General features: G+C 45.4%; 1 protein-coding gene across 1 annotated transcript; it reads right to left on the minus strand.

Moving 5' to 3' along the window:
* Positions 1–1,586: 1,586 nt before the first annotated feature.
* TMEM95 (transmembrane protein 95) lies at positions 1,587–27,287 on the minus strand. Its single transcript, XM_073623405.1, has 5 exons — positions 27,212–27,287; positions 26,057–26,077; positions 24,135–24,215; positions 23,578–23,665; positions 1,587–1,761 (listed from the first exon to the last, which is right to left on the minus strand). Exons 2-5 carry the CDS (start codon positions 26,073–26,075, stop codon positions 1,704–1,706), a joined length of 246 nt encoding a protein of 81 aa, XP_073479506.1. The 5' UTR covers positions 26,076–26,077; positions 27,212–27,287; the 3' UTR covers positions 1,587–1,703.

Below are 27,287 nucleotides of genomic sequence, written 5' to 3' on the forward strand. Positions count from 1 at the left end.
GAGATGTGTGCAGTCTCTTATGATCCTGTCCTTGTAGTCTCTTATGATCCTGTCCTTGCAGTCTCTTATGATCCTGTCCTTGTAGTCTCTTATGATCCTGTCCTTGCAGTCTCTGGAGATGTGTGCAGTCTCTTATGATCCTGTCCTTGTAGTCTCTTATTATCCTGTCCTTGCAGTCTCTGGAGATGTGTGCAGTCTCTTATGATCCTGTCCTTGTAGTCTCTTATGATCCTGTCCTTGCAGTCTCTGGAGATGTGTGTAGTCTCTTATGATCCTGTCCTTGTAGTCTCTTATTATCTTGTCCTTGCAGTCTCTTATGATCCTGTCCTTGTAGTCTCTTATAATCCTGTCCTTGCAGTCTCTGGAGATGTGTGTAGTCTCTTATGATCCTGTCCTTGCAGTCTCTGGAGATGTGTGCAGTCTCTTATGATCCTGTCCTTGTAGTCTCTTATTATCCTGTCCTTGCAGTCTCTGGAGATGTGTGCAGTCTCTTATGATCCTGTCCTTGTAGTCTCTTATGATCCTGTCCTTGCAGTCTCTGGAGATGTGTGTAGTCTCTTATGATCCTGTCCTTGCAGTCTCTTATGATCCTGTCCTTGCAGTCTCTTATGATCCTGTCCTTGCAGTCTCTTATGATCCTGTCCTTGTAGTCTTTTATGATCCTGTCCTTGTAGTCTTTTATGATCCTGTCCTTGCAGTCTCTGGAGATGTGTGTAGTCTCTTATGATCCTGTCCTTTCAGTCTCTGGAGATGTGTGCAGTCTCTTATGATCCTGTCCTTGTAGTCTCTTATGATCCTGTCCTTGAAGTCTCTGGAGATGTGTGCAGTCTCTTATGATCCTGTCCTTGTAGTCTCTTATAATCCTGTCCTTGCAGTCTCTGGAGATGTGTGTAGTCTCTTATGATCCTGTCCTTGCAGTCTCTTATGATCCTGTCCTTGCAGTCTCTTATGATCCTGTCCTTGCAGTCTCTGGAGATGTGTGCAGTCTCTTATGATCCTGTCCTTGTAGTCTCTTATTATCTTGTCCTTGCAGTCTCTTATGATCCTGTCCTTGTAGTCTCTTATAATCCTGTCCTTGCAGTCTCTGGAGATGTGTGTAGTCTCTTATGATCCTGTCCTTGCAGTCTTTTATGATCCTGTCCTTGCAGTCTCTTATGATCCTGTCCTTGCAGTCTCTTATGATCCTGTCCTTGCAGTCTCTGGAGATGTGTGTAGTCTCTTATGATCCTGTCCTTGCAGTCTCTTATGATCCTGTCCTTGCAGTCTCTTATGATCCTGCCCTTGCAGTCTCTTATGATCTTCTCCCTGCAGTCTCTGGAGATGAGTGCAGTCTGTTGTGTAGAGCTGGACTTGCAGTCTCTTGTCCTTTCAGACTCTCCCCTCCCCCCAGACTCCTCTGTGTAATCTCCTCTCTCTATGTTTGTCCAGTTGGGTCACCTGAGTGTACCTGGCTGTCCCCTCCCAGAAATGTGACACCGCAGAGACCCCCCTTCCCCCACCTCTCATCTCATCAGACTCCCAGTGCAAGAACTCCAATTGCAGGACACCTGGATGGTTGCTATGGGTTACTGCAATCCTCCACCTGTACTGTTAAACCCTCTCCATGGTGCCGGGACCCTCCATGAGACCCCCCAATACCAGAAAGATCTCCTCTACATGGCTAATCACTTTATTTACAATGGAGACTCCGACTTTATTTTGTCTTATTTTGTCTTCTTATTCTCAGCTTCTCCCTCCAATCTCATCACATTTCTCCAATACCTGAGAAGAAGAAGAAGAAGAAGAAGAATGGAATATATTAGATTGTCCTCTACAGTCATCACCATACAATGTATCCTTCTATAATGTTTACATAGCAATGTATCCTTCTATAATAATAATATAGAGAGCCCTGTACAGTCTATATCAAAACAATGTATCCTTCTATGATAATAATAATAATAATAATAATAATAATAATAATAATAATAATAATAATAACTACTATAATATAGATAGTTCTATACATTCTATAAAAAAATGTATCCTTCTATGATAATAATAATATAGATAGCCCTGTACAGTCTGTTTTCATATAGACTATACAGGGCTATCTATATTATTATTATTATTAATAGCATAATAGAAGGATACATTGTTATGTAAACAACTTAGAAGGATACATTGTTTTCATATAGACTGTACAGGGCTATTATATTATTATTATTAATCATCATAAGATCATTTTTTTTATAGAATGTATAGAACGATCTATATTATATTTATTATTAATATTATTATTATTATTATTACTATAATATAGATAGTTCTATACATTCTATATAAAAAAAAATATATCCTTCTATGATAATAATAATAATGATGATAATAATAATAAATATAATATAGATAGTTCTATACATTCTATATACAAAAATATCCTTCTATGATAATAATAATGATGATAATAATAATTATTATTATAATATAGACAGTCCTATACATTCTATATAAAAAAAAATCCTTCTATGATAATAATAATAATAATAATAATAATAATAATATTATAATAGCCCTGTACAGTCTATATGAAAACAATATATCCTTCTAAGTTGTTTACATAACAAAGTATCCTTCTATTATAATAATAATAATAATAATAATAATAATAATAATAATAATAAAATAATAACTATAACAGAGAGTCCTATACATTCTATAAAAAAAAATATCCTTTGATGATGATGATAATAATAATAATAATAATATAATAGCCCTGTACAGTCTATATGAAAACAATGTATCCTTTTAAGTTGTTTACATAACAATGTATCCTTCTATTATAATAATAATAATAATAATAATAATAATAATAATAATAACTACTACTACTATAATATAGATTAGTCTTATACATTCTATAAAAAAAATAAAAAAATATTCTTCAATGATAATAATAATAATGATAGCTCTGTACAGTCTATATGAAAACAATGTATACTTGTATGATAAATAATAATAAAAATGATATTATTGATAATCTTGAACAGTCCATATGATAACAATGTATCCTATGATAATACTACTACTACCAATAATAAAAACTATAATATGGATAGTCATTTACATTCTACTGTATATAACAATGTATCCTTCTATGATATCCATATAATAATAATAATAATAATAAAGATAAATGTTACATTGTCAGTATGAGTAGAGGAAGCAATTGTTGTTACATTGTCAGTACAATCTAATCTCTCATCGTGTCATCCGATCCTTGGCTCAGGCAGTCCCCCCCCCATTGTCCTATGACAGGTCCTCACAGAGTGCCCCCCCCCCCCCGCTGTTCCCTGATCTCAGTGCAGGAAGTGAGGTGTGCGCAGGGAAATATCTTCCCCTCAGGACCACAACTTCATCTCCTCCATTGTCTAGGAGTCCCTCGTGGGATCAGACGTTGTAGTCGGGGATCCTCCTAAAAGGTCACGTTTGATATCACTGCAACATTCCCCCTCCCGATGGGAAAGACATAATAAAATAATAATAATCAGACATTCCCTAATTTCCACTTTGGTTGTCTGTAGATGGTGCCGAGCGAATGGCCTCCCTCACCCGGAGAATCGGGATTCTCCTGAAGATCTGTCTGACCTGCAGAGAATCGTACAAATCACGAGTCCTGATTGGCCAGATCCCTGAATTTCGAGGTTCTCCCGATCCCCTGGTACAGCTCCGCCCCCTTCTATGTTCTCTTCTCTGAATTTTCAATAAAATCGCTGAATACACCTGACAATCTGATTGTACAATCACTTTTCCTACCGCCATACACCTGACAATCTGATTGTACAATCTCTATACAATCTATACTTAGATAGTCATACACCTTGCAATCTGATTATGCAATCTTGATACAATCTCTTTGAAGGGAGGTTGGGGGGTCACACACACGTGATAACCTGATTGTCTCTATGAAATCTTCTTTTCGACAGCCATGCACCTGACAATCTGATTGTAAAATTTAAATTCACTCCTTTTTAAAGATGATCATACACCTGACAATATAATTGTACAATCTCTATACAATTTATTTCCATATGTTCCTACACCTGGCAATCTGATTGTACAATCTCTGTACATCTGCTTTTCATAATCACCATACACCTGACAATCTGATTGTACAATTGCTATACAATCTATACATAGGTAGTTATTCACCTGATTGTACAATCTTTATACAATCTACTTTAGATGGTCACAGATCTGACAATTCGATTTGCAATGTCTATACAACTCCCTTTAGACCTGATAACACGATTGTAAAATCTCTCTCCCCTTTAGATGGCCATACACGTGACAATCTGATTGTACGATCTCTATACAATCTACTTTAGGATGGCTACACACACCTGACAATCGAATTGTACAATCTTTATAAAGCCTCTTTGGGCCCATTCACTTTAATCTCAGCCCCCCCCTACAATCTATTGGTAGATTTATCTACAATCCCAGCTGCCGTCATCAGGTTCTCGGGAGCCTTCTGGGTTCTGGAAGCGGTTGTATGTGAAAATGGCCACACATCTTACAATCTGATTGTACAACCATGGCACAATCTTCTTTACTAAAGCTCAGTCCATCAGCTCAGTTGTATCCAGGCAGACCCTCAGAATTGTACAATCAGATTGCAATGTGTGGGGTCACCTTAGCTATTGTGAAGACCAACCTAAACCCAACCATTCGGGTTTTATATCCAGCTAGGCAGACATAGGTATTAGTAAATCTGAAGGTGATTGTACAATCAGATTGTACAGTGTGTGTTCTATGGATGATGGACAGTGCCCACTTATCAGACACCTCGTGTCTTGGAGGGGGGGGTGGGGGGGGGGGGGTTATTCCTGTCCTGGCGGTTGGTATTACATTATTCTCGGTATGCACGGTTGTTATTTTGTTGTTTTTCCTGTCGGTCATGTGATCGGGTGAAGGGGGAACATTGCGATCTCGGGACGTCGGGGAGTCCTCTCTGCCAACTGAAAACACCCATCATGTGCGGGATGAGATAATAGTACAGTAGGCGGGCGAGGGTCAGCACGTTTCTGGGAGCACGAGACACGAGATTGAGTTGGCAGAACGCGGCGTCTCCGGGTGTGGCACTAATACTGTACTTCCCTGACACTTCCTGGGTACACGGCGAGCCCTGAGGATGTACAGTACAGCCAGGGAAGTCCAACCGGACGGACAGGTTCTCTGAGGACCACACACCGAGACGACACTTCCTGGTGGATCAATTCCCTAACCAGTCACCCCCTCCCATTGTTGTCACCGGTGTCAGGAAAGGTGAGCGGGGTCATGTGACTTCTCGGAGACGGATCAAAAGGATCTGCTGTGAAAAGTTGGCTCACAGGAGGGGGCGGTTTCTGTACTTTGTGATTTCAAGTGAAGGAACTTAGGAAACAGGTTAGTCAAACATCGGATTTATCGAGGAACATACAACTGGGCGACGGAATGAGGAAGTACGAATGTATCTAAGAAAACACCCCGTGTATGGAACACCACCACCGACTCGTCAGAGCAAAATACAAAATGTTCAACGTTTAAAAATGTCCAAAAACAGAGCTGTACCCCTTGGCAGATCTTTTCTTTTCTCATACATAGAACTTCATCGTGTAAACAATCCCACCAAAACCACAACCCACCCCGATAGAAAGGAATCTCTAAATATATAGCTTAGAGTAATCAGACTGCCATACCGGACAGAGGTCCACTGAACTCCATCAGGTATGACAAAAGTCCACTGACCTCCATCAGGTAAGACAAAGGTCCACTGAACTCCATCAGGTATAACAAAGGTCCACTGACCTCCATCAGGTATGTCAAAAGTCCACTGACCTCCATCAGGTATGACAAAGGTCCACTGACCTCCATCAGGTATTACCAAAGTCCACTGACCTCCATCAGGTATGACAAAAGTCCACTGACCTCCATCAGGTATGACAAAGGTACACTGACCTCCATCAGGTATGACAAAAGTCCACTGACCTCCATCAGGTATGACAAAGGTCCAGTGACCTCCATAAGGTATGACAAAGGTCCAGTGAACCCCATCAGGTATGACAAAGGTTCACTGATCTCCATCAGGTATGACAAAGGTTCACTGATCTCCATCAGGTATGACAAAGGTTCACTGATCTCCATCAGGTATGACAAAGGTCCACTGACCTCCACCAGGTATGACAAAAGTCCACTGACCTCCATCAGGTATGACAAAGGTCCAGTGACCTCCATAAGGTATGACAAAGGTCCACTGAACCCCATCAGGTATGACAAAGGTCCACTGAACCCCATCAGGTATGACAAAGGTCCACTGATCTCCATCAGGTATGAAAAAGATCCACTGACCTCCATAAGGTATGACAAAGGTCCATTTAACCCCATCAAGTATGACAAAGGTCCACCAAACTCCATCAGGTATGATAAAGGTCCACTGACCTCCATCAGGTATGACAAAGGTCCACTGACCTCCATCAGGTGTGACAAAGGTCCATTGAACCCCATCAAGTTTGACAAAGGTCCACCAAACTCCATCAGGTATGATAAAGGTCCACTGACCTCCATCAGGTATGACAAAGGTCCACTGACCTCCATCAGGTATGACAAAGGTCCACTGACCTCCATCAGGTATGAAAAATTCCACTGACCCCCATCAGGTATGACAAAGGTCCACTGAACCCCATTAGGTATGACAAAGGTCCACTGACCTCCATCAGGTATGACAAAGGTCCACTGACCTCCATTAGGTATGACAAAGGTCCACTGACCTCCATCAGGTATGACAAAGGTCCACTGACCTCCATCAGGTATGACAAAGGTCCACTGAACCCCATCAGCTGCAACAAAGGCACACTGAACCCCGTCAGGAATGACAAAGGTCCACTGAACCCCTTAAGGAATGAAAAAGGTCCATTGAACCCCATCAGGTATGACAAAGGTCCACTGAACCCCATCAGGCATGAAAAATGTCCACTGAACCCCATTAGCCGTAACAAAGGTCCACTGAACGCCATTTGGTATGACAAAGGTCCACTGAACCCCATCAGGTATAACAAATGTCCCCTGAATTCCATCAGGCATGACAAAGGTCCATTGAACCCCTTCAGGTATGACAAAGGTCCACTGAACCCTATCAGGAATTACCGAGATCCACTGAAACCCATCAGATATGACAAAGGTCCTCTGTAAATAGTGATTTCAGTAGAGAATTAAAGGAACTTAGGAAACGAGCCAACAAAGACTGGATTTTTTATAGCGTGAAGAACAACAGTGTAAAGGAAGGAGTCCAAATCTATATATCTAAGGGAAAAAAAATAAGCCTGTATATGGAACACCACCATGGACCAGTCAGAGCAAAATACAAAATACCGTATTCAACAAATGTCCAAAAACCAGAGCTGTACCTCTTGTCAGATCTTTTTCCCCCCATTAAGGATGAGCCGAAACACCCCCCGAACATGCAGAACATGAGAACAGGCAAAAAATTCGGACGAACACAGTTAAAGTCTATGGGACACAAACATGAAAAATAAAAAGTGTTCATTTTAAAGGCTTATATGCAAGTTATTGCCATAAAAAGTGTTTGGGGACCCAGGTCCTGCCCCAGGGGACATGTATCAATGCAAAAAAAAGTTTTAAATATGGCCGTTTTTTCGGGAGCAGTGATTTTAGTAATGCTTAAAGTGAAACAATAAAAGTGAAATATTCCTTTAAATATCGTGCCTGGGGGGTGTCTATAGTATGCCTGTAAAGGGGCGCTTGTTTCCCGTGTTTAGAACAGTCCGAGAGCAAAATGACATTTCAAAGGAAAAAAAAGTCATTTAAAACTGATCGCGGCTGTAATGTGTTGTCGGGTCTTGGCAATATAGATAGAACTCATTGAAAAAAACAGCATGGGTTCCCCCCCCCCAGTCCATTACCAGGCCCTTTGGGTCTGGCATGAATATTAAGGGGAGCCCCGAACCAAAAATGAAAAAATAAAATTGTGTGGGTTCCCCCCAAAATCCATACCAGACCTTCAGATCTGGATATTAAGGGGAACCCTGCACCAAATTTAAAAAACAAATGGCGTAGGGGTCCCCCCCAAAACCAACCTTGCGCAAAAACAATAAGGATGTAGGGCCCCCCCCCAAAATCCATACCAGACCCTTATCCGAGCACACAACCTGGCAGGCTGCAGGAAAAGAGGGGAGGACAAGAGAGCGCCCCCCCCCTCCTGAACCGTACCAGGCCACATGCCCTCAACATTGGGAGGGTGCTTTGGAGTAGCCCCCCAAAGCACCTTGTCCCCATGTTGATGGGGACAAGGGCCTCATCTCCACAACACTTGCCCGGTGGTTGTGGGGGTCTGCGGGCGGGGGGCTTATTAGAATCTGGAAGCCCCCTTTAACAAGGGGGGACCCGCAGATCCCGCCCCCCCTATGTGAATTGGTAACAGGTACATTGTACCCCTACCATTTCACAAAAAAAGTGTCAAAAAATTGTAAAAAAGACAGGAGACGCTTTGGAACAAGTCCTTTATTAAAAGATAAAAAAATAAAAATGTCCCGCGATATAGATCCATCTCACGCCGCCCCACGATTCGAAAAAAAAAAAAAGCCGTAACAGCTCCGCCTCCATGGGAGGCTCCCGCCGAGTGACAATTCTTCTTGGTGACAGCTGTTATATAGCTGAGGGCAGGGCCACTCAGTGACGTAAACCGGCGACCCCGCCTTCCTCTGACGTCATGTTACCAATTCACATGGGGGGCAGGATCTGCGGGTCCCCCCTTGTTAAAGGGGGCTTCCAGATTCCGATAAGCCCTCCCACCCACAGACCCCCACAACCACCGGGCAAGGGTTGTGGGGATGAGGCCCTTGTTCCCCATCAACATGGGAACAAGGTGCTTTGGGGATGACTCCAAAGCACCCTCCCCATGTTGAGGGCATGTGGCCTGGTATGGTTCAGGAGGGAGAGGGCGCTCTCTTGTCCCCCCCCTCTTTTCCTACGGCCTGCCAGGTTGCGTGCTCGGATAAGGGTCTGGTATGAATTTTGGGGGGACCCTTACGCCATTTTTATTTTAAATTTGGGGCAGGGTTCCCCTTAATATCCATACCAGACCTGAAGGGCCTGGTATGGATTTTGGGGGGACCCCCACGCAATTTTTTTTTAATTTTTGGTTTTTGGTTCCCCTTAATATTCATACCAGACCCAAAGGGCCTGGTAATGGACTGGGGGGAACCAATGCCCTTTTTTTTCAGTGAGTTATCTGTATTGCTGAGACCCGACAATTCATAGCCGCGAGTACTTTTAAATGACAATTTTTCCTTTAAAAATTTCATTTTGTACAGGGACTGTTCTAAACACGGGAAAAATGCGCCACTTTACAGGCATACTATAGACACCCCCCAAGCACGAAATTTAAAGGAATATTACACTTTTATTGTTTCACTTTAAGCATTATTAAAATCACTGCTCCCGAAAAAACGTCCGTTTTTAGAACTTTTTTTTGCATTGATCCATGTCCCCTGGGGCAGAACCCGAGTCCCCAAACACTTTTTATGACAATAACTTGCATATAAGCCTTTAAAATGAGCACTTTTGTTTTTTTCATGTTAGTGTCCCATAGACTTTAACAGTGTTCCGCGGCTTTCGAATTTGCCGCGAACACCACATAATGTTCGCTGTTCGGCGAACAGATGAACACCCGATGTTTGAGTCAAACTTACATTCGACTCAAACATCGGGCTCATCCCTATCCCCCATACATAAAACATCACATTATAAACAATCCCACCAGAACCTCCACCCACCCCACACACCTCAAAATGATATTGTGGAATCTTTATTGTAAATACGTAGGTGAGAATATTGTGTAGTGAGTGATGGTGGTGAATATATATAGAGCACCACATCCCCTCATTTGCATATAGAAAATAACTTGAAAAAAAAAAAGGAGTGGTTTTAGGTGTCTGTACTCTTGGGAAGGAGAGTATCCATACATCCTCCTACAAGGACTGACAACCTGTGATAAATATCGTCCTAGTCAGTACATAGATGGCACAAATCCAACAAGGTCGTGATTAAAATGTGATGTTGGCAGAGGGTGGGGAGCGTATCTCTATGCATTTCGCAGAAAAGCCGTTTCAGGAGGTACAGAGGTGCTATTAATAGGAAGAAGGTTTTTAGAAAATCGGACAACAATATTAATGCAGCATATGAGGAACACATTAAGTGTCCTAATAGACCATAATAGAACAACGTATATTTAGAAATCATGCATCAACTACTAGATATTCATGTGGAGGGAACGTCATAACCAAAGGAGGAATGGAGGACGCAGGGCCATGTCAGCAGAGGAAAGGACAAGGGACATGGAGTATGATGGGGCACACGGGGTCCCCATTGCTGGCCCCTGCACCTGGAAGAGGTGGCAGCCACCGAAATTGAATACATTTCTAGATCGAATGTACTCCAACATTTCCAATACAAATCTGTGGTAGGGCCAAGCAGATCATCTTATTTCCCCGAGAAATTCAGCAACCACTCCTCTCCCGTGTGGGTGGATGGAGCTGTAAAGGGCCTCCATGTCAATGGTTACCAGCCAAGCATCATGGTGAATCTAGGATTTGTAGTACAGTGTCTTGAAAAAGTATTCATACGGCTTGAAATTTTCCACATTTTGAAATGTTACAACAAAAAATGTAACAGTATTTTATTGGAGTTTTTTGTGATAGACCAACACAAATTGGCACATAATTGTAAAGTGGAAGGAAAATGATAACTGGTTTTTAAAATTTACAAATAAAAAATCTGAAAAGTGTGGCGTGCATTTGTACAATGCCCCCCCCGGAGTCAATACTTTGTAGAACCACCTTTGCTGAAATTACAGCTGCAAGTCTTTTTGGGGATGTCTCTACCAGCTTTGCACATCTAGAGAGGGACATTTTTGCCCATTCTTCTTTGCAAAATATCTCAAGCTCTGTCAGATTGTATGGAGAGCGTCTGTGAACAGCAATTTTCATGTCTTGCCACAGATTCTCAAATGGATTGAGGTCTGGACTGTGACTAGGCATTCTAACACATGAATATGCCTTGATCTAAAAAACCATTCCATTGTAGCTTTGGCTGTATGTTTAGGGTCGTTGTCCTGCTGGAAGGTGAACCTCCACCCCAGTCTCAAGTCTTTTTCAGATTCTAACAGGTTTTCTTCTAAGATTTCCCTGTGTTTAGCTCCATCCTTCTTCCCATCAACTCTGACCAGCTTCCCTGTCCCTGCTGAAGAAAAGCATCCCCACAACATGATGCTGCCACCACCATGTTTCACAGTGGGGATGGTGTGTTCAGGGTGATGTGCAGTGTTAGTTTTCCACCACACATAGCATTTTCCTTTTAGGCCAAAAAGTAAAATTTTGGTCTCATCTGACCAGAGCATCTTCTTCCACATGTTTGCTGTGTCCCCCACATGGCTTCTCACAAACTGCAAACAGGACTTCTTATGGCTTTCTTTCAGCAATGGCTTTCTTCTTGTCACTCTTCCATAAAGGCCAGATTTGTGGAGAGCACGACTAATAGTTTCTTCTTGTCACTCTTCCATAAAGGCCAGATTTGTGGAGAGCATGACTAATAGTTGTCTTGTGGACAACTATTAGTCATGTTCTCCACAAATCTGGCCTTTATGGAAGAGTGACAAGAAGAAAGCCATTGCTGAAAGAAAGCCATAAGAAGTCCTGGCTTTCTTCTTGTCACTCTTCCATAAAGGGCAGATTTGTGGAGAACACGACTAATAGTTGTCCTGTGGACAGATTCACCCACCTGCGCTGTGGATCTCTGCAGCTCCTCCAGAGTTACCATGGGCCTCTTGGCTGCTTCTCTGATGAATGCTCTCCTTCCCCGGCCTGTCAGTTTAGGTGGACGGCCAAGTCTTGGTACGTTTGCAGTTGTGCCATACTCTTTCTGCCTGATCTCCTGGTGCTGACCTCGGCTTGTCTTTGACTATTCTCTGCCTGATCTCCTGATGCTGACCTCAGCTTGCTACTGGACCTAGCTCTGCCTACTTCCCTGGTACTGACCCCAGTCTGGCTCCTGAGCATGCTGCTGTCAGTGTATGACCCCTGCTCACCTTGGCTACGTCCCTAACTGTGCCAGTCACCTGCTATCAATATACCAGCACCTGTGCTTTTTTGAGTCTTGTACCTCTGTCCCCACATTCAGGGGTGCTCGGATCAGAGCCACAAGGGAAGCCCTCTCATCAACTCGGCCTCCAACCAAGGTATGTGACAGGTGTTTAGAAATTAGTTCTTAGATTGTGATTGGTTTACAATCAAGACCGTCTTTAATGCAGGGCAAATGAGGCAGCTGCCCTGGACCCAGTCATTGTTGGGGGGGCCCAAAGCAGCTGCCCCTTGAGCCTACGCTGCCCATACTTTTCAACTGTCACAGATTCAAGCTGCCTGTCCCGCGGTGCTCTTCTCCATGTCTGCATCCCAGGAATCAGAGCTGCAGTCGGGACAGTTTACAACCATTCTCAGTTCCCCAGATGCTCTCCTACAGGACTAAGGACCATCCCGAAGTGGAGCCTCCAGGCTTCCACTGCTTAAGTGGGTGGGATGGGGTTGTGCCTGACCGCTGAGAAAAGGAAGTCGTGACAGTAGCTGAGCAGAGGGAGCCTGAATGTGCAGGGAGGTGAAATCATCTAGTAGTACATTGTGGATTTGTGTGCAAGCACCTCTATGCTAAATTACTGCAGTTTAGCATAGAGGTGCTGTTAGCTGACAAATGAGAAGACGGCATCTCCTTTTTCATGTAGCACTAGGAGAAATGTTGCTTATTAATGCATTGTCACTGCCCCCTCTGGTGTGTGCTCCCTGACCCCCCTGGTGTGTGCACTCCCAGCCCCCATACTGTACCCTCCCGACCCCTGGTGTGTGCCCTGCTGACCCCCATACTGTACCCTCCTGAGCCCCCTGGCATGTGTCCTTCCCTGGTATTTGCCCATTCTGACCCCCCTGGTGTGAGCCCTCCCAACCCCCCTGGTGTGTGCCTTCCTAGCCCCCATACTGTACCCTCCTGAGCCCCCTGGCATGTGACCTCCCCTGGTATTTGCCCATTCTGACCCCCCTGGTGTGTGCCCTGCGCCCCCCCTGGTGTGTGCCCTCCTGACCCTCATACTGTACCCTCCTGAGCCCCCTGGCATGTGACCTCCCCTGGTATTTGCCCCTTCTGACCCCCCCTGATGTGTGCCCTTCCAGCCCCCATACTGTACCCTCCCAACCCCCGCTGGTGTGTGCCCTCCCAACCCCCCCAGGTGTGTGCCCTCCCAAGCCCCCTGGTACGTGACCTCCCATGGTGTGTGCACCTTCCTACCCCCCTGATGTGTACCCTCCCAGCCCCCATACTGTACCTTCCCAACCCCCCTGGTGTGTGCCCTCCCAGACCCCCTACTGTACCCTCCCTACACTTCCCTGGTGTGTGCCCCCTGATCCCTCTGGTGTGTGTCCTCCCAACCCCCCGTGACATGTGCCCTCATGACCCCCGTACTGCGCCCTCCCAACCCCCCTGATGTGTGCCCTCCCAACCCCCCATACTGTACCCTCCAAACCCACCTGGTGTGTGCCCTCCCAGCCCCCATATTGCACCCCCTCGATCCCCTCTGGTGTGTGCCTTCCCAGCCCCCATACTGTACCCTCCTGACCCCCTGGTGTGTGCCCTCCCAACCCCCCATACTGTACCCTCCAAACCCACCTGGTGTGTGCCCTCCCAGCCCCCATACTGTACCCCCCGACCCCCCCTGGTGTGTGCCTTCCCAGCCCCCATACTGTACCCTCCTGACCCCCTGGTGTGTGCCCTTCCGACCCCCATACTGTACCCTACTGAGCTCCCTGGCATGTGGCCTCCCCTGGTATTTACCTATTCTGACCCCCCTGGTGTGTACCCTCCCAGCCCCCATACTGTACCTTACTATCCCCCCTGGCATGTGCCCTCCCAGACCCCCTACATTACCCTCCCGACCCTCCCTTGGTGTGTGCCCCCCAATGCCTCTGGTGTGTGCCCTCCCATCCCCCCTGGCATGTGCCCTCCTGACCCCCGTACTGTGCCTTCCCAACCCCCCTGGTATGTGCCCTGCCAACCCCCATACTGTACCCTCCCAATCCACCTGGTGTGTGCCATCCTAGCCCCCATACTGTACCCTCCTGACCCCCCTGGTGTGTGCCTTCCCAGCCCCCATACTGTACCCTCCTGACCCCCTGGTGTGTGCCCTGCCTACCCTCATACTGTACCCTCCTGAGCTCCCTGGCATGTGGCCTCCCCTGGTATTTGCTCATTCTGACCCCCCTGGTGTGTGCCCTCCCAGTCCCCATACTGTACCCTCCCAACCCCCCTGGTGTGTGCCCTCCCGACCCCTCAGGTGTGTACCCTCCCAAGCTCTCAAGTGTGTGCCCTCCCCTGGTGTGTGTGCCTCTTCCGACCCCCCTTGTGTATGCCCTCCCAGCCCCCCTAGTGTACCCCCCTACCCTCTCCTGGTGTGTGCCCTCCAATCCCCCTGGTGTGTGCCCTCCTGATCCCTCTGGTGTGTGCCCTTCCAACCCTGGCATGTGCCCTACTGAACCTCCCCTGGTGTGTGCCCTCCCAACCCCCATATTGTATTCTATTACATACTACTGACCTCTGTAAACTGCCCTACATACTACTGACCTCTGTACACCGCCCTACATACTACTGACCTCTGTACACTGCCCTACATACTACTGACCTCTGTACACTGCTCTACATACTACTGACCTCTGTACACTGCTCTACATACTACTGACCTCTGTACACCGCCCTACATCCTACTGACCTCTGTACACTGCCCTACATACTACTGACCTCTATACACTGCCCTATATACTACTGACCTCTGTACACTGCTCTACATACTACTGACCTCTGTACACTGCCCTACATCCTACTGACCTCTGTACACTGCCCTACATCCTACTGACCTCTGCACACTGCCCTACATACTAATGACCTCTGTACACTGCCCTACTGACCTCTGTACACTGCCAGTTCTATTTATAGTATTAATGGTTTTTTCTGTGTGTCTGTGTATGTGTGTTTTTGGGATGTTGGGGTAAAAAATAAATTGCATTTGGGGGGGCCCAAGAAAATGTTTGCCCAGGGTCCAATAAATTTTAAAGACAGCCCTGTTTGCAATGTGATTGGTTTGTTGTGCTGCTATTGCTATGGTTTATCCAGGCATTAGTCTTTGCTTACTGTATCTTTATGCATGGCTGATCGGTCCTTGGTGGGATGGGGAGGCTCACCCCCACCTCTCATGTGTGGTGCAGGTAGGGCTGCTGGCCTCCCTGGCAATGAGCGATTGTGCTGCGCATGCCTGGGAGACGTGTGATGAAGGCACGCCCAACCACGCCTCCTCAAAGTAGCGGATACCGGTGTTTGATGTGAAGGCGGAGATGAGAGATGGACGACCGTACTTAGTTTATACTAGCTGAGGCCTTATACTCTGGTGTAGCCCAGGGAGGAGATACGAGTTTGCTGCTGCCTCGATCCAGGTAATATGTTCTCCATGCTGGGTAATGGGGGAAGTTTTTGGTCAAATTATTAGTATACATATTATTGATTACTACTAACATTCCAGAACTCTGGGTGCACACATGGATGCATGGGTGCAGTGCAACATCTTACTCATGGTATGCCCTCCCTCTCCATTTCTTTTGGGTCTCAATGGGCTTAGTGAGGTCTTACAATGTTAAGCATTGTGCTCCATGGAATTATATTACCTTCATTCTCTGTATACAGATGTGTACTTTGCTGCTCCATGATCCTGGTTCTCTGGAGATTTGGGTGCACTCATTGATGCATTCTGGGTGCAGTATAACATCTCATCTATGGTGTGCCCCCTCCCCACTTTTCCTCTTTTGGCCCCCCGATGGTGAGGCAGTACTATGTTGAGAATGATGCCCCTATAGCACTGCATTCTCAATCTTTGTATATAAATGTATGGGATTGCTGATCCATGATCCTGATCTCCTGCATGTCCCTTATCCATTCCTGTGCTGACGCAGCCCCAGATTCTCCATTCCTCCCTCGGTTACGACATTCTCTCCACATGAATATCTGGGAGTTGATGTATTATTTATGAGTATACGTTGTTCTTCTACCATGGTAGGACACTTAATGCATTCCTCGTATTCTGTATTAATATCAGTGTTAAATATTCCAATAACCTTCTGTTGATTAATGGCACCTTTGTACCTCCAAAGAAGCTTTTCTGCGAAACGCGTAGAGATACGCTCCTCACCCTCTGCCAACATTGCATTTTAATCATGACCTTGTTGGATTTGTACCATCTATCCATGTACCTATTAGGACAATATTTATCTTAAGCTGACAGTCCCTGTAGTAACACGTATAAATGTGGGGGGGGGTGATAATTGAGGTGTTTATCCTGATATGCTTTTCCTCATGTAGAAGTCTTATTAACACATGGGAAATGTTTGAGAGACAGATTTTTAAGTGTAACATCCAATAAATTCAAATTATTTTATTAAATATGCTGTATCCATTGGTTCCTTCCTGAGAGAACAAACACCTAAAATGTCCCATTCCCTTTTTCATTCTTTAATTTCTATGAAGCTGAGAATAATGAAACTGCCAAACCCAACAGAGCACTGCTATGATAAAGGTCCACTAAACCCCGTCAGGTATGACAAAGGTCCTCTGACTGCTATCAGGTATGACAAAGGTTCAATGGACACCATCAGGTATGACAAAGGTTCACTGAACTCCATCAGGTATGACAAAGATTCACTGACTCACATCAGGTATGACAAAGGTCCACTGAACACCATCAGGTATGACAAAGGTCTACTGAACCCCATCAGGTATAACAAAGGTCCACTGAGCCCCATCAGGCATGACAAAGTTTCACTGAACCCCATCAGGTATGACAAAGGTCCACTGAACCCCATCAGGTATAACAAAGGTCCACTGAACCCCATCAGGTATAACAAAGGTCCACTGAGCCCCATCAGGCATGGCAACGTTTCACTGAACCCCATCATGTATGACAAAGGTCCACTAAACCCCATCAGGTATAACAAAGGTCCACTGAGCCCCATCAGGTATAACAAAGTTTCACTGAACCCCATCAGGTATGACACAGATCCTCTGAACCCCATCAAATATGACAAATGTCCACTGAACCCCATCAGGTATAACAAAGGTCCACTGAACCCCATCAAATATGACAAAGGTCCACTGAACTCCATCAGGAATGACAAAGTTTCACGGTACCCGATCAGGTATGATACAGATCCTCTGAACCTCATCACGTATATCAAAGGTTCACTGAACCCCATCAGGTATTAAAAAAGCAAAGTGCAGCGCTATAAGTATATATGTGACATAAAAAAATATATGGTCCCACCAAGTGACATAACATCAATCAGTAGATATAAATAAGATCAATCAATAGTAAACAAGGAACTTAGATTACAGATGCATGTGGAAAAAGTATATGAGAAAGAGTCCAAAAAACCATAACCGTTAAGATGATATTGAGTCCACAAAAAATAAAAATAAAAAACACCCATCCAAGAGAGATGTGATATGGAGTTTAGTAGATAATCCACCAAGGAGTGTGTGAGTAGAGTCTGCTTACCGGACGGCGATGACTGCTATTACGGCAGTCTCGCCCAGCATAGGGATTATGGTCTCCCAAAACCACAGGTGCAGAGCGGGACCAGTAGCTTTAGCAAACGATCATAACCGGAAATAGAAAGCAAAACACATCCATAGCGCAATAACGTGATGACGTCACCGTCGTAGGCTCCTCCCTACGCGTTTCATCACGATAGGACGTCGTCTGGGGATTGGCCGGCCATCGTGATGAAACGCGTAGGGAGGAGCCTACGACGGTGACGTCATCACGTTCTCGGACGGGCTTTGCAGTACAGGAAGTGAATCGCGGTACACGGAGACACCGCTGCTGTGTCTAAATATCTCTCATGCTACATTTTTTCTACCAAATTGTAAGTGCAATTCCTTTATTCTATTAAAACCTTTTATCATACGTTATTGCGCTATGGATGTGTTTTGCTTTCTATTTCCGGTTATGATCGTTTGCTAAAGCTACTGGTCCCGCTCTGCACCTGTGATTTTGGGAGACCATAATCCCTATGCTGGGCGAGACTGCCGTAATAGCAGTCATCGCCGTCCGGTAAGCAGACTCTACTCACACACTCCTTGGTGGATTATCTACTAAACTCCATATCACATCTCTCTTGGATGGGTGTTTTTTATTTTTATTTTTTGTGGACTCAATATCATCTTAACGGTTATGTTTTTTTGGACTCTTTCTCATATACTTTTTCCACATGCATCTGTAATCTAAGTTCCTTGTTTACTATTGATTGATCTTATTTATATCTACTGATTGATGTTATGTCACTTGGTGGGACCATATATTTTTTTATGTCACATATATACTTATAGCGCTGCACTTTGCTTGTATACCATACTTTAGGAGTCAGATACTGGACTTTTAGGTGCTGGCAGCTTTTTTCTTCCACATTTGTTTTTTGTTTCTTTAGATCTGAGCGCAGCTTTGACTCTAGTTTGGGTTTATATATATAGGTATTAAAAAAGGTCCACTGCACCCCATCAGGTATGACAAAGGTCCACTGAACCCCATCAACTATGTCAGAGGTCCACTGAACTTTGCCAGATCTGCACTGCTGATTGAATTGGAATCTGTCCGGAGAACGGCTAATTTGTGCTGAATAATGAAGTTGACATTCCATCATGTGGCCATAAACTCCCCATGAAATCACTTCAGGCATTCTATAAATCTCTGCTATAGTGTAATAAAAACTTCCAACCAACCAAGGCAGATTCTGAACAATGATACTCAGTAATAAATCTCAGTGTCATCGATATCCGCATGGTCCCACAATGTGTATCACAGATAAAATTGATCTACGATATGCGGATTGGTCTTCTTCTATTAATAAGGATATAATAATGAATGTTTTATAAGTGGAAGGATCCTCCTGATAGATGAAGATAACACTATAGGAGGATGGCAGCCATGTTGGATGTTGGTCTATTAGACTTCAACACCCTGTTAGTTTTCTCAATGATTTCATGATGTGTGATCATTTTTTTCTATATGGATGATCTCCATGTATAAGACATTCTGATCTTCCAGTTAATTAGTGTATAAATAATTCTGGGTTGTGCAATGCGATGTGGAAAGATTTTGTTCTACGGAAAGAAAGTTTACAATGTTTCCGTGTGTTTCGGAATCGTCTCTACTTGGAGGAGCTTACCCTTCACCAACAGACGTTGCACAATTGTGTTCATCCTCAGACGTGAGGCAGAGCTCTGGAATTTGAAAATAACTTTTGTTCTAATGATTGGAGGTTCAGTCAGTCTGAACTCTTCATTGTACATTCTGTAGTATTATATCATTACCACTGAACTATCACTGTACATTCTGGAGGATTAGGAGTATCTGGTGACTCTCTAGAACATTATGAGTGTAGGGACCTGACCTAGAACTGGAGTATCTCTAGTTTAAATTTAGCTCTGGTGGCTTTAAAAACAGACCTGGAAGGCGGAATGGGAACTGGATGGAGGCCACGCTAAAGCCGGTGTAACCCCCCCCCCCAATAAATTACTGTATTTATCAGCGTATAACCCGCACCCTAATTTTAGGAGGGAAGTTTCAGGAAAAAAAAAACTTACATTTTAAATAACAAACTTTGAACCAAAATAAGGGTAGTGCAAAACTTTTTTTAAATTAATATTTATACCACTTATAAGGTAAATAACGTAATATTAATGCATATTAAACAGCCCCCCTGCACATTACATAGACCCCTTTACATTACATAGACCCCTTTACATTACATAGACCCCTTTACATTACATAGACCTCTTTACATTACACAGACCCCCTGCACATTATGCATCATTATACAGCCCCCCTTTACATTACACAGCCCCCTCTCTATACAGTACACAGCACCTTTCATTATACAGCCCCCCTTTACATTACACAGCCCCCTCTCTATACAGTACACAGCACCTTTCATTATACAGCCCCCCTTTACATTACACAGCCCCCTCCCTCCTGCACAGTACACAGCCTCTTTCATTATACAACCCCCCCTTTACATTGCACAGCCCCCCTTTACGTTACATAGCCCCCTTCCTCCTGCACAGTACACAGCCTCTTTCATCATACAGCCCCCTTTACATTGCACAGCCCCCTGAACCCCCAGTCTCCTGGGACAGCCCTGCCAGCGTACTCTAAAGTAAAGAAAAAAAAATCACTCCCAACCCCTTTTCATAGATCCTTCCTACATTGTGTCAGTGTCATTGTAAACCTATGCCTCTAAATGCCTGGCCGTTTTTTCATGGCCAGGCACATGACCGCTCTCCTCTGATGTTTCATGGCCAGGCACATGACCGCTCTCCTCTGATGTTTCATGGCCGGTCACATGACCGCTCTCCTCTGTTGTTTCATGACCGGTCACGTGACCACTCTCCTCTGCTCTTTTGTGGCCAGTCACGTGACCGCTCTACTCTGATGTTTTGTGGCCAGTCACGCAACCGCTCTCCTCTGATGTTTCATGGCCAGTCACATGACCGCTCTCCTCTGTTGTTTCATGACCGGTCACGTGACCGCTCTCCTCTACTGTTTTGTAGCCAGCCATGTGACCACTCTCCTCTGATGTTTCATGGCCTGTCACGTGACCGCTCTCCTCTGATGTTTTATAACCGGTCACGTGACCGCTCTCCTCTGATGTTTCATGGCCGGTCACATGATTGCTCTCCTCTGGTGTTTCATGGCCGGTCACATGACCGCTCTCCTCTAAAGTTTTTTCATGGCCGGTCACATGACCGCTCTCCTCTGATGTTTCATGGCCGGTCACATGACCGCTCTCCTCTGATGTTTCATGGCCAGTCACATGACCGCTCTCCTCTGATGTTTTATGGCTGATCACGTGACCGCTCTCGTCTGATGTTTTCATGGCTGGTCACATGACCGCTCTCCTCCTCCAATCTAAAACTACACTCAGAGGAGGAAAAGAGCGGCCGGAAAGAGCGAAGCTAATAAAGGTATTGACCGGCACTGTTTTTCTAAGACACTGACACAATGTAGAAAGGATCTATGTGAAGGGGCTGGCAGTGATTTTTTCTTAACTTTAGAGTACGCTGGCAGGGCTGTCTCAGGGCCAGGAAAGGAGGGGCGGCTGGCCTGACACCCCCCATGTGTGGCACCCGGGGCGGATTGATCAATCCCCGCCCCACCCCCCGTTGGTAAAGAAAAAATATTGGTGCAATAACATGCATGCGTTGTTTGCACTCTATTTTCAGGGGAAAAAAGTGTGTGTTATACACCGATAAATATGGTATTCAGGTTTGGGTGGGGGAAGGCGGAAGACAGTACACCGCAACCCCCCCCCCCCGGTCTGGTTGGTCAGCCGGCCGGTCAGGTCATCAGGAGCACCGGAGCATTTACCCCATCTATAGTGGCGACTGGTGGCGGCTTCTCCTTCCGCTGCTCTCCTCGCATCAGGGCAGCTTCCATCTTCTCCCTCCTCCTTGGCAGCCTATTGAAACTCTTATCCTTTCGGCCAATCGGGAGAATGGATGAGCCGCCACTGAATAGGAGACCCAGGGCTTTTTGGGGGCCCACTCCGGGCTATAGCCTGGGTCAGCCCCCCCCCCTCCCCCTCCCGACACCACTGCCTAAGTCCAAGGACATTGCTTGTGCCTATTGCTGTTCACTGATCTCCGGTAGATAGAGTGAGAAGATACAATCTATGGGGCTATGAATATTCATTCTGCCCCAGCCAATCACTGAGATGTTAATGCCAGAGATGTGGGCCTTGTGAAGGAGGTAAATATTTTGAGAGAATGGTGAAAGGTCCTTCCATTTAAGTCTTTGTCTAGATAGGATGTAGTGGTGAAAGGTCCTTCCACCCAATCTCTGCCTTAAGAGGGTGTAGCAGTGGAAGAATTTTTCTCTCCAAGTCTGCCTGGAGAGGATATAGTGGTGAAAGGTCCTTTCCTCCAAGTCTTTGCCTGGGAAGGGTGTAGTGGTGGAAGAAGGTGCCCTCCCTCCCAGGTTTTGCCATGGAGAGAGTGTAGTGGTAGAAGGTTCTCTCCCTCCAAGTCTTTGCCTGAAAAAGATGTAGTGATGGAAAGGTCATTCCCTCCTAGGCTTTGCCTGGAGAAGATGTAGTGGAGGAATGTCCTTCCCTCCGAGTTTTTGCCTGCAGAAGATGTAGTGGTGGAAGGTTCCTTCCCTCCGAGTCTTTGGCTAGAGAGGGTGTAGTGGTAGAAGGTCCTTCCATCCCAGTCTTTGTTTGGAGTGTATGTAGTGGTGGAAAGTTCTTCCATTTGAGTCTTTCCTTGGAGAGGATGTAGTGGTGGAAAGTCCTTCCTTCCAAGTCTTTGCCTTGACAGGATGTAGTGGTGGAAGTTCCTTCCATCTAAGTCTTTGCCTAGAGAGGATGTAGTGGTGAAAGGTCCTTCCATCCAAGTCTTTGCCTGAAGAGGGTGTAGCGGTGGAAGGTCCTTCCCTCCAAGTCTTTGCCTGGGGAAGATGTAGTGGTGGAAGGTTCCCTCCTGCCTAGGCTTTGCCTAGAGGGGATGTAGTGGTGGAAGGTTCCTTCCCTCCCAGGCTGAGGGTCTAGCTCCATAGAGGTGCAGTATTTTCCCCCTGAGCCTAGGACCTTTTCCTAGAGGAAGAAGCCAAACCCAAGAAAGAGTTTTGCTCTCCTAGCTTTCCATTTGGTCCTAAAGTGTCTTAATCTGGTCTATAGCAGAGGCTGAAGAAAGTGAAAGGTAGCCACGCGTCTTGGTCTACAATATCTACATGGTCATACAGAGGCATAAGGAGTCCTACAACTGACCCGTGGCAGAAGTCAAAAGGCACTGGAAGACAGTCCCCAGTCTGGGCCTAAAGAGTTCTCCAAGATGTTTCCTGTGAGGATCGGTTTTCATTTAAATTTAAAACGAAGATACCAAGGGGTGTACAGAATTTATAAGAAAAAAGACCAGTGAAACTATTTGTACAATTGTTGTGGGTGAATGGGGGCACAATCGAATGTTATTAGACTATCTTCTTTCCCAGGCACATGTTAATCATTCATTAAAAGCAGAGTGGTTAGGAAAAATGTGGCATTATGGCCACTAGATGGAGCTGACAGTCATAATAAATAAGTATTTATTTTGTATGATCATCAGCTCCATCTAGTGGCCATAAAGGGGTATTTTTTTTTTATTCTAATTTGTATGAATGAATAACATCTGACCTGGAGAAAAAAAAATGGCCTAATAACATTAGTTTTTGCCCCACCTGCTCAGAATGTACATGCAGGATGAATTACTCTGCAAATTTGTTTAAAAAATAAATACCCCCAAAAGTATCCTATTTGATTTATAAGGTTGGGGGTGGAGCCTCTTTATTTTCATAATGGTGATTATATATACAGTGTAACATGAAGGGAGGAGCATCATTACATATATAATAATAAGAGATATAGGACTTACTCCACGGTGCATGCGATGATCCCCAGAGCGATGGAGATGATGGAGCAGAAGATAATGGTCCACATGGCCTTGTACAAACCCAGAGCCGCTGCATAGAGAGGGGAGGAGGGGTCAGGGGTCTTCCACCACAATTCTGTCCTATGGGGGAGGGGGGCTCTAACACAATGATAACATTGTGCCACACCCACTCCCAAATAACTTCCATTTCCTTCCAAAGCTTCTACCCCATGATATAATATGAATTCTGGCTTATATAGCACCAACATCTTCTGTAGCGCTGTATAAAGCCAGGATACACAGGTGCTGTAATAATATTACTCTTTTAGTAGTATTAGATCCTACAGGAAGTAGGGTGATGTTTTCCTATCGGGGACACAGAGAGCAGTAAAAACCCGGCAGAGGGGGTCAACCCTTCCTAATGCAAACTAGAATTCCAAAAAACAAAAAAACTATTTTTGCGGAAGTTGGGCTGGAGATGCCAAAGGTTCTCTAACACAAAGGTACTTATTGTCCCCACCCCCACCCCCAACTTTCCTCCTGATTACATGGACTCTCACCTGGGTAGCAGATCTCATCACTCAGACACTTCGTCCTCCTCAGCCGGCACACCGTACAGTTATAGAGGATCTTCGTCTCCACTGCAAGGGGGGGATAGAGAGACCCATCAATAATAAGGATCAAGTCCTACCTACCGCTGGGGAGAAGGTTATATCCAGCGTACATCTAATATTACATAATAACCCCCAACATTGGTGTCAGTTACCACAATAATAACCCCCAGCATTGGTGTCTGATCACAATAATAACCTCCAACATTGGTGTCTGATCACAATAATAACCCCCAACATTGGAGTCAGAGGATGCGATAATAACCCCCAGCATTGGTGTCAGTGCACTTGTAAGAGAGGCTTTGCAATTGTCTAGTAATGGCACCAAGTCCCCACCCCCACTCCTGTCCTGCTAGAACATTGGCCTTCCTGCTGAGGCCGAACCCTCCGCCATATTGTGTCCCCCTCCATGCCAGAGGCCTCCACATGACATTCCCGGCCGTTGACCTTTATATTCCAAGGAAGGAATGTCCACTTATTTGAGCGGAATCGCTGCACTTTACTGATGGAACTCAGGGAATGGCATAACAGTCACATCACATCGACATACATTCCGGAGTCACTTGACATCACACAGTCAATCACATTTAGTGGACGGTCCGCAATAGTCACATGTGAAAGCACACTTTAAGTATCCATCTCTTTCTAAGAGCCTCTCCTTCCACCCGGGGTCATTAGTACTCACAGGACTGGGCTCTCTGTAGTCACCTCCTCCATAGGTACATCTCCCTGGAACCCTTTAGGGGAATTACCTCACTCAGGGAACTCTTGGCCTGGCCTAAAAGGCCTTTTGAATACCACCCTAGCCCCCCCACCTTCTCAAGGGTCAGAAAGTCTACAGCCAGCTCTTCCTGGTTGCAGGTCTACTCCTCCCTGTCCTCCTGCCCTATCTGGGGCCTCCATGTGCTGGTTACATTCGTGCTGGTGTAGGGTGCTCGGCTCCCATGCCCCAAATGTACTAGGGCTCCTCCCAACCTGGCTTATAACTGTGCACTGACTTACCCATGACATCACAGCAGGAAGGCTCTAACTAAAAGGGGCCTAGCACCTGATGACACTGTCTGCTGTAACCAGAGACTTTTCTGGCACAGAGGCACCTAGTGGCAGACTAGCTAACTGCACTTGCCTACACACTGACTACCATACTAATGTACAGTGAGCTGTAGATATAATAATTATTTCCTGGGACCTAAATAGTTATTTCAAGGGTTCCCGTCTGCTAGAAAGCCACTAAAGTCAGTCTGCACAGACAGTTCTTATGGGACTGCTAAGATAATGAATTATATGCCACAGTGGTGAGACTGCCATGGACATGACAGCTGACGGTAAACTGTGCCATGGTCACCTTCAGCCAGATGTGGTTGGCTCTGGTTTTCCCCATTTCCAGCAGCATGGCCCCACACAGGGTTGAGCTGGGTTACTTTCAATGATTCCAGCCATACAAACCCAAATTCGGCAGCCATGTAAACCTAAAGGTTGGTGGCATCTTAAAGTCCTCCACCAACAGAACGACATTATATTCACACATAATGCTGTGTTGGAGTTTTTTTTTTTTTTTACATAAGGAACCCTCAAACAAATCATGCAAGTTTACTAATAAAACTTTCCGCCATGTTTCTTTCTCTTGCCGTCCCCTAAGAGCTCCATAATAATCCAGAACTGAGGTGAAGGGTTATATTTGATTGCCTATGAAGGAGGCCATTCCCTTCTCAGCTTCATCCAACCATTAGCCAAGTCAGCTAGCTGGCCTCTTATATTTGAGGGATCGGGGTAAATGCCTGTCATGCCCTTCCGGGAAAACAGCCCTGAATAACCCTAATACACAGGAGTCACTAAATATCACAAATATGGAGGAAAAGGGGGGTACTCACTGCACAGCGGGGGGCACATCACTGAAATGAGAAGAAAGAGAAGACATTGTGAGGGCAAATCAAACATCACATTCTGTCCCCAACCCATTATAATCTCCCCCTACCCATTCCTGTACCCCGGGGGGGGGGGGGGGGGGGGGGAGCAAGACCTTTTCTGCATTTAAATATAAGAAACACAGGCAGCACTCTGGGTAATACAGGGAAGGCTGCAGGTGGAACCTATAGTGAGGAAGTATATACCTATATATTGTACAAACGATCTATATATTTTGAGACCTGCCTCGTCTTACACTGCAGTATGCTTATTCAAACCTAACGTTTGTAGCTAGGCTGTTGCCAGCTGGAGCTTTGTTTTTCTTATCTGGGTTTGTTAGAGGTCTCCTATGCCCAAGGACATTGATTGCTTCTGCCTGCTTCTGGGGAGTGCTCCTTAGTATATATAGATAAAAGATACAATGTATGGGTTAGGAATGTTTATTATACCTTGGCCAATCATTGAGGGGTTCATGCCAGTGATGTGAGCTGGGGAAGGAGATAAAGATTCAAAGAGACCTTCTAAAAGGGTCCTTCACCTCAGACTGCTGCTTAGGGAGGATGTATCTCCAGAAGGGTCCTTGCCTCCCAGGCTTTGCCTGGAGACAATGTAAGTCCAGAGGACCCCCCCCCCCCTAAATTTGCCTGGAGACGATGTGAGTACAAAAGTCCCTCATTCCCAGGCTTTTCCTACAGAAGATGTGAGTCCAGAGGTTCCCCCCAGATGCCTGCAGATGATGTGAGTCAAAAGATCCTTCCTTCCTAGGCTTAGCCCAGAGAGGTTGTGAGTCCAGAGGTCCTTCCCTCCCAGGACTTCTTAGCAGGACCTATGGTGTGCTTAGGGGTTCCAACAGAAGTATTAATACATCCCGACATATGAATACCCTTATTACAATGAATGAGATCTATGCCAAGACAACATTCATGGGTTTCCATCTAGATGAAAAGTTCTGATGGCTGGGACCAGGAAAAGAGATAGAGATACGTGTAATATACCTGGCTCAGCCACCTCAGCCCAGTCCAATGCTCCTCTCTAGGTGGAGTCACCCTAAAATTTGGTGAAATAACCGTCTTGCCATTCTAAAATAACATACATGAATCCATCACTTATAGACTCCATACCACTGTGTGCATATTCCACCAGCTTCACTTCATGGAGCCAATCCCAGTAGGCAGCGATTTTAAGTCGATCCTGGGA

The sequence above is a fragment of the Aquarana catesbeiana genome, linkage group LG03, assembly GCF_042186555.1.
Source record: "Aquarana catesbeiana isolate 2022-GZ linkage group LG03, ASM4218655v1, whole genome shotgun sequence".
NCBI lineage: Eukaryota > Metazoa > Chordata > Amphibia > Anura > Ranidae > Aquarana > Aquarana catesbeiana.

Coding starts and splice junctions, on each gene's coding strand:
- TMEM95 (XM_073623405.1), bottom strand. Junction 23,666..24,134: donor TGATGAGATCTGCTACCCAG/GTGAGAGTCCAT, acceptor CTCTCTATGCAG/CGGCTCTGGGTTTGTACAAG. Junction 1,762..23,577: donor ATCATCGCATGCACCGTGGA/GTAAGTCCTATA, acceptor TCTTCTTCTCAG/GTATTGGAGAAATGTGATGA.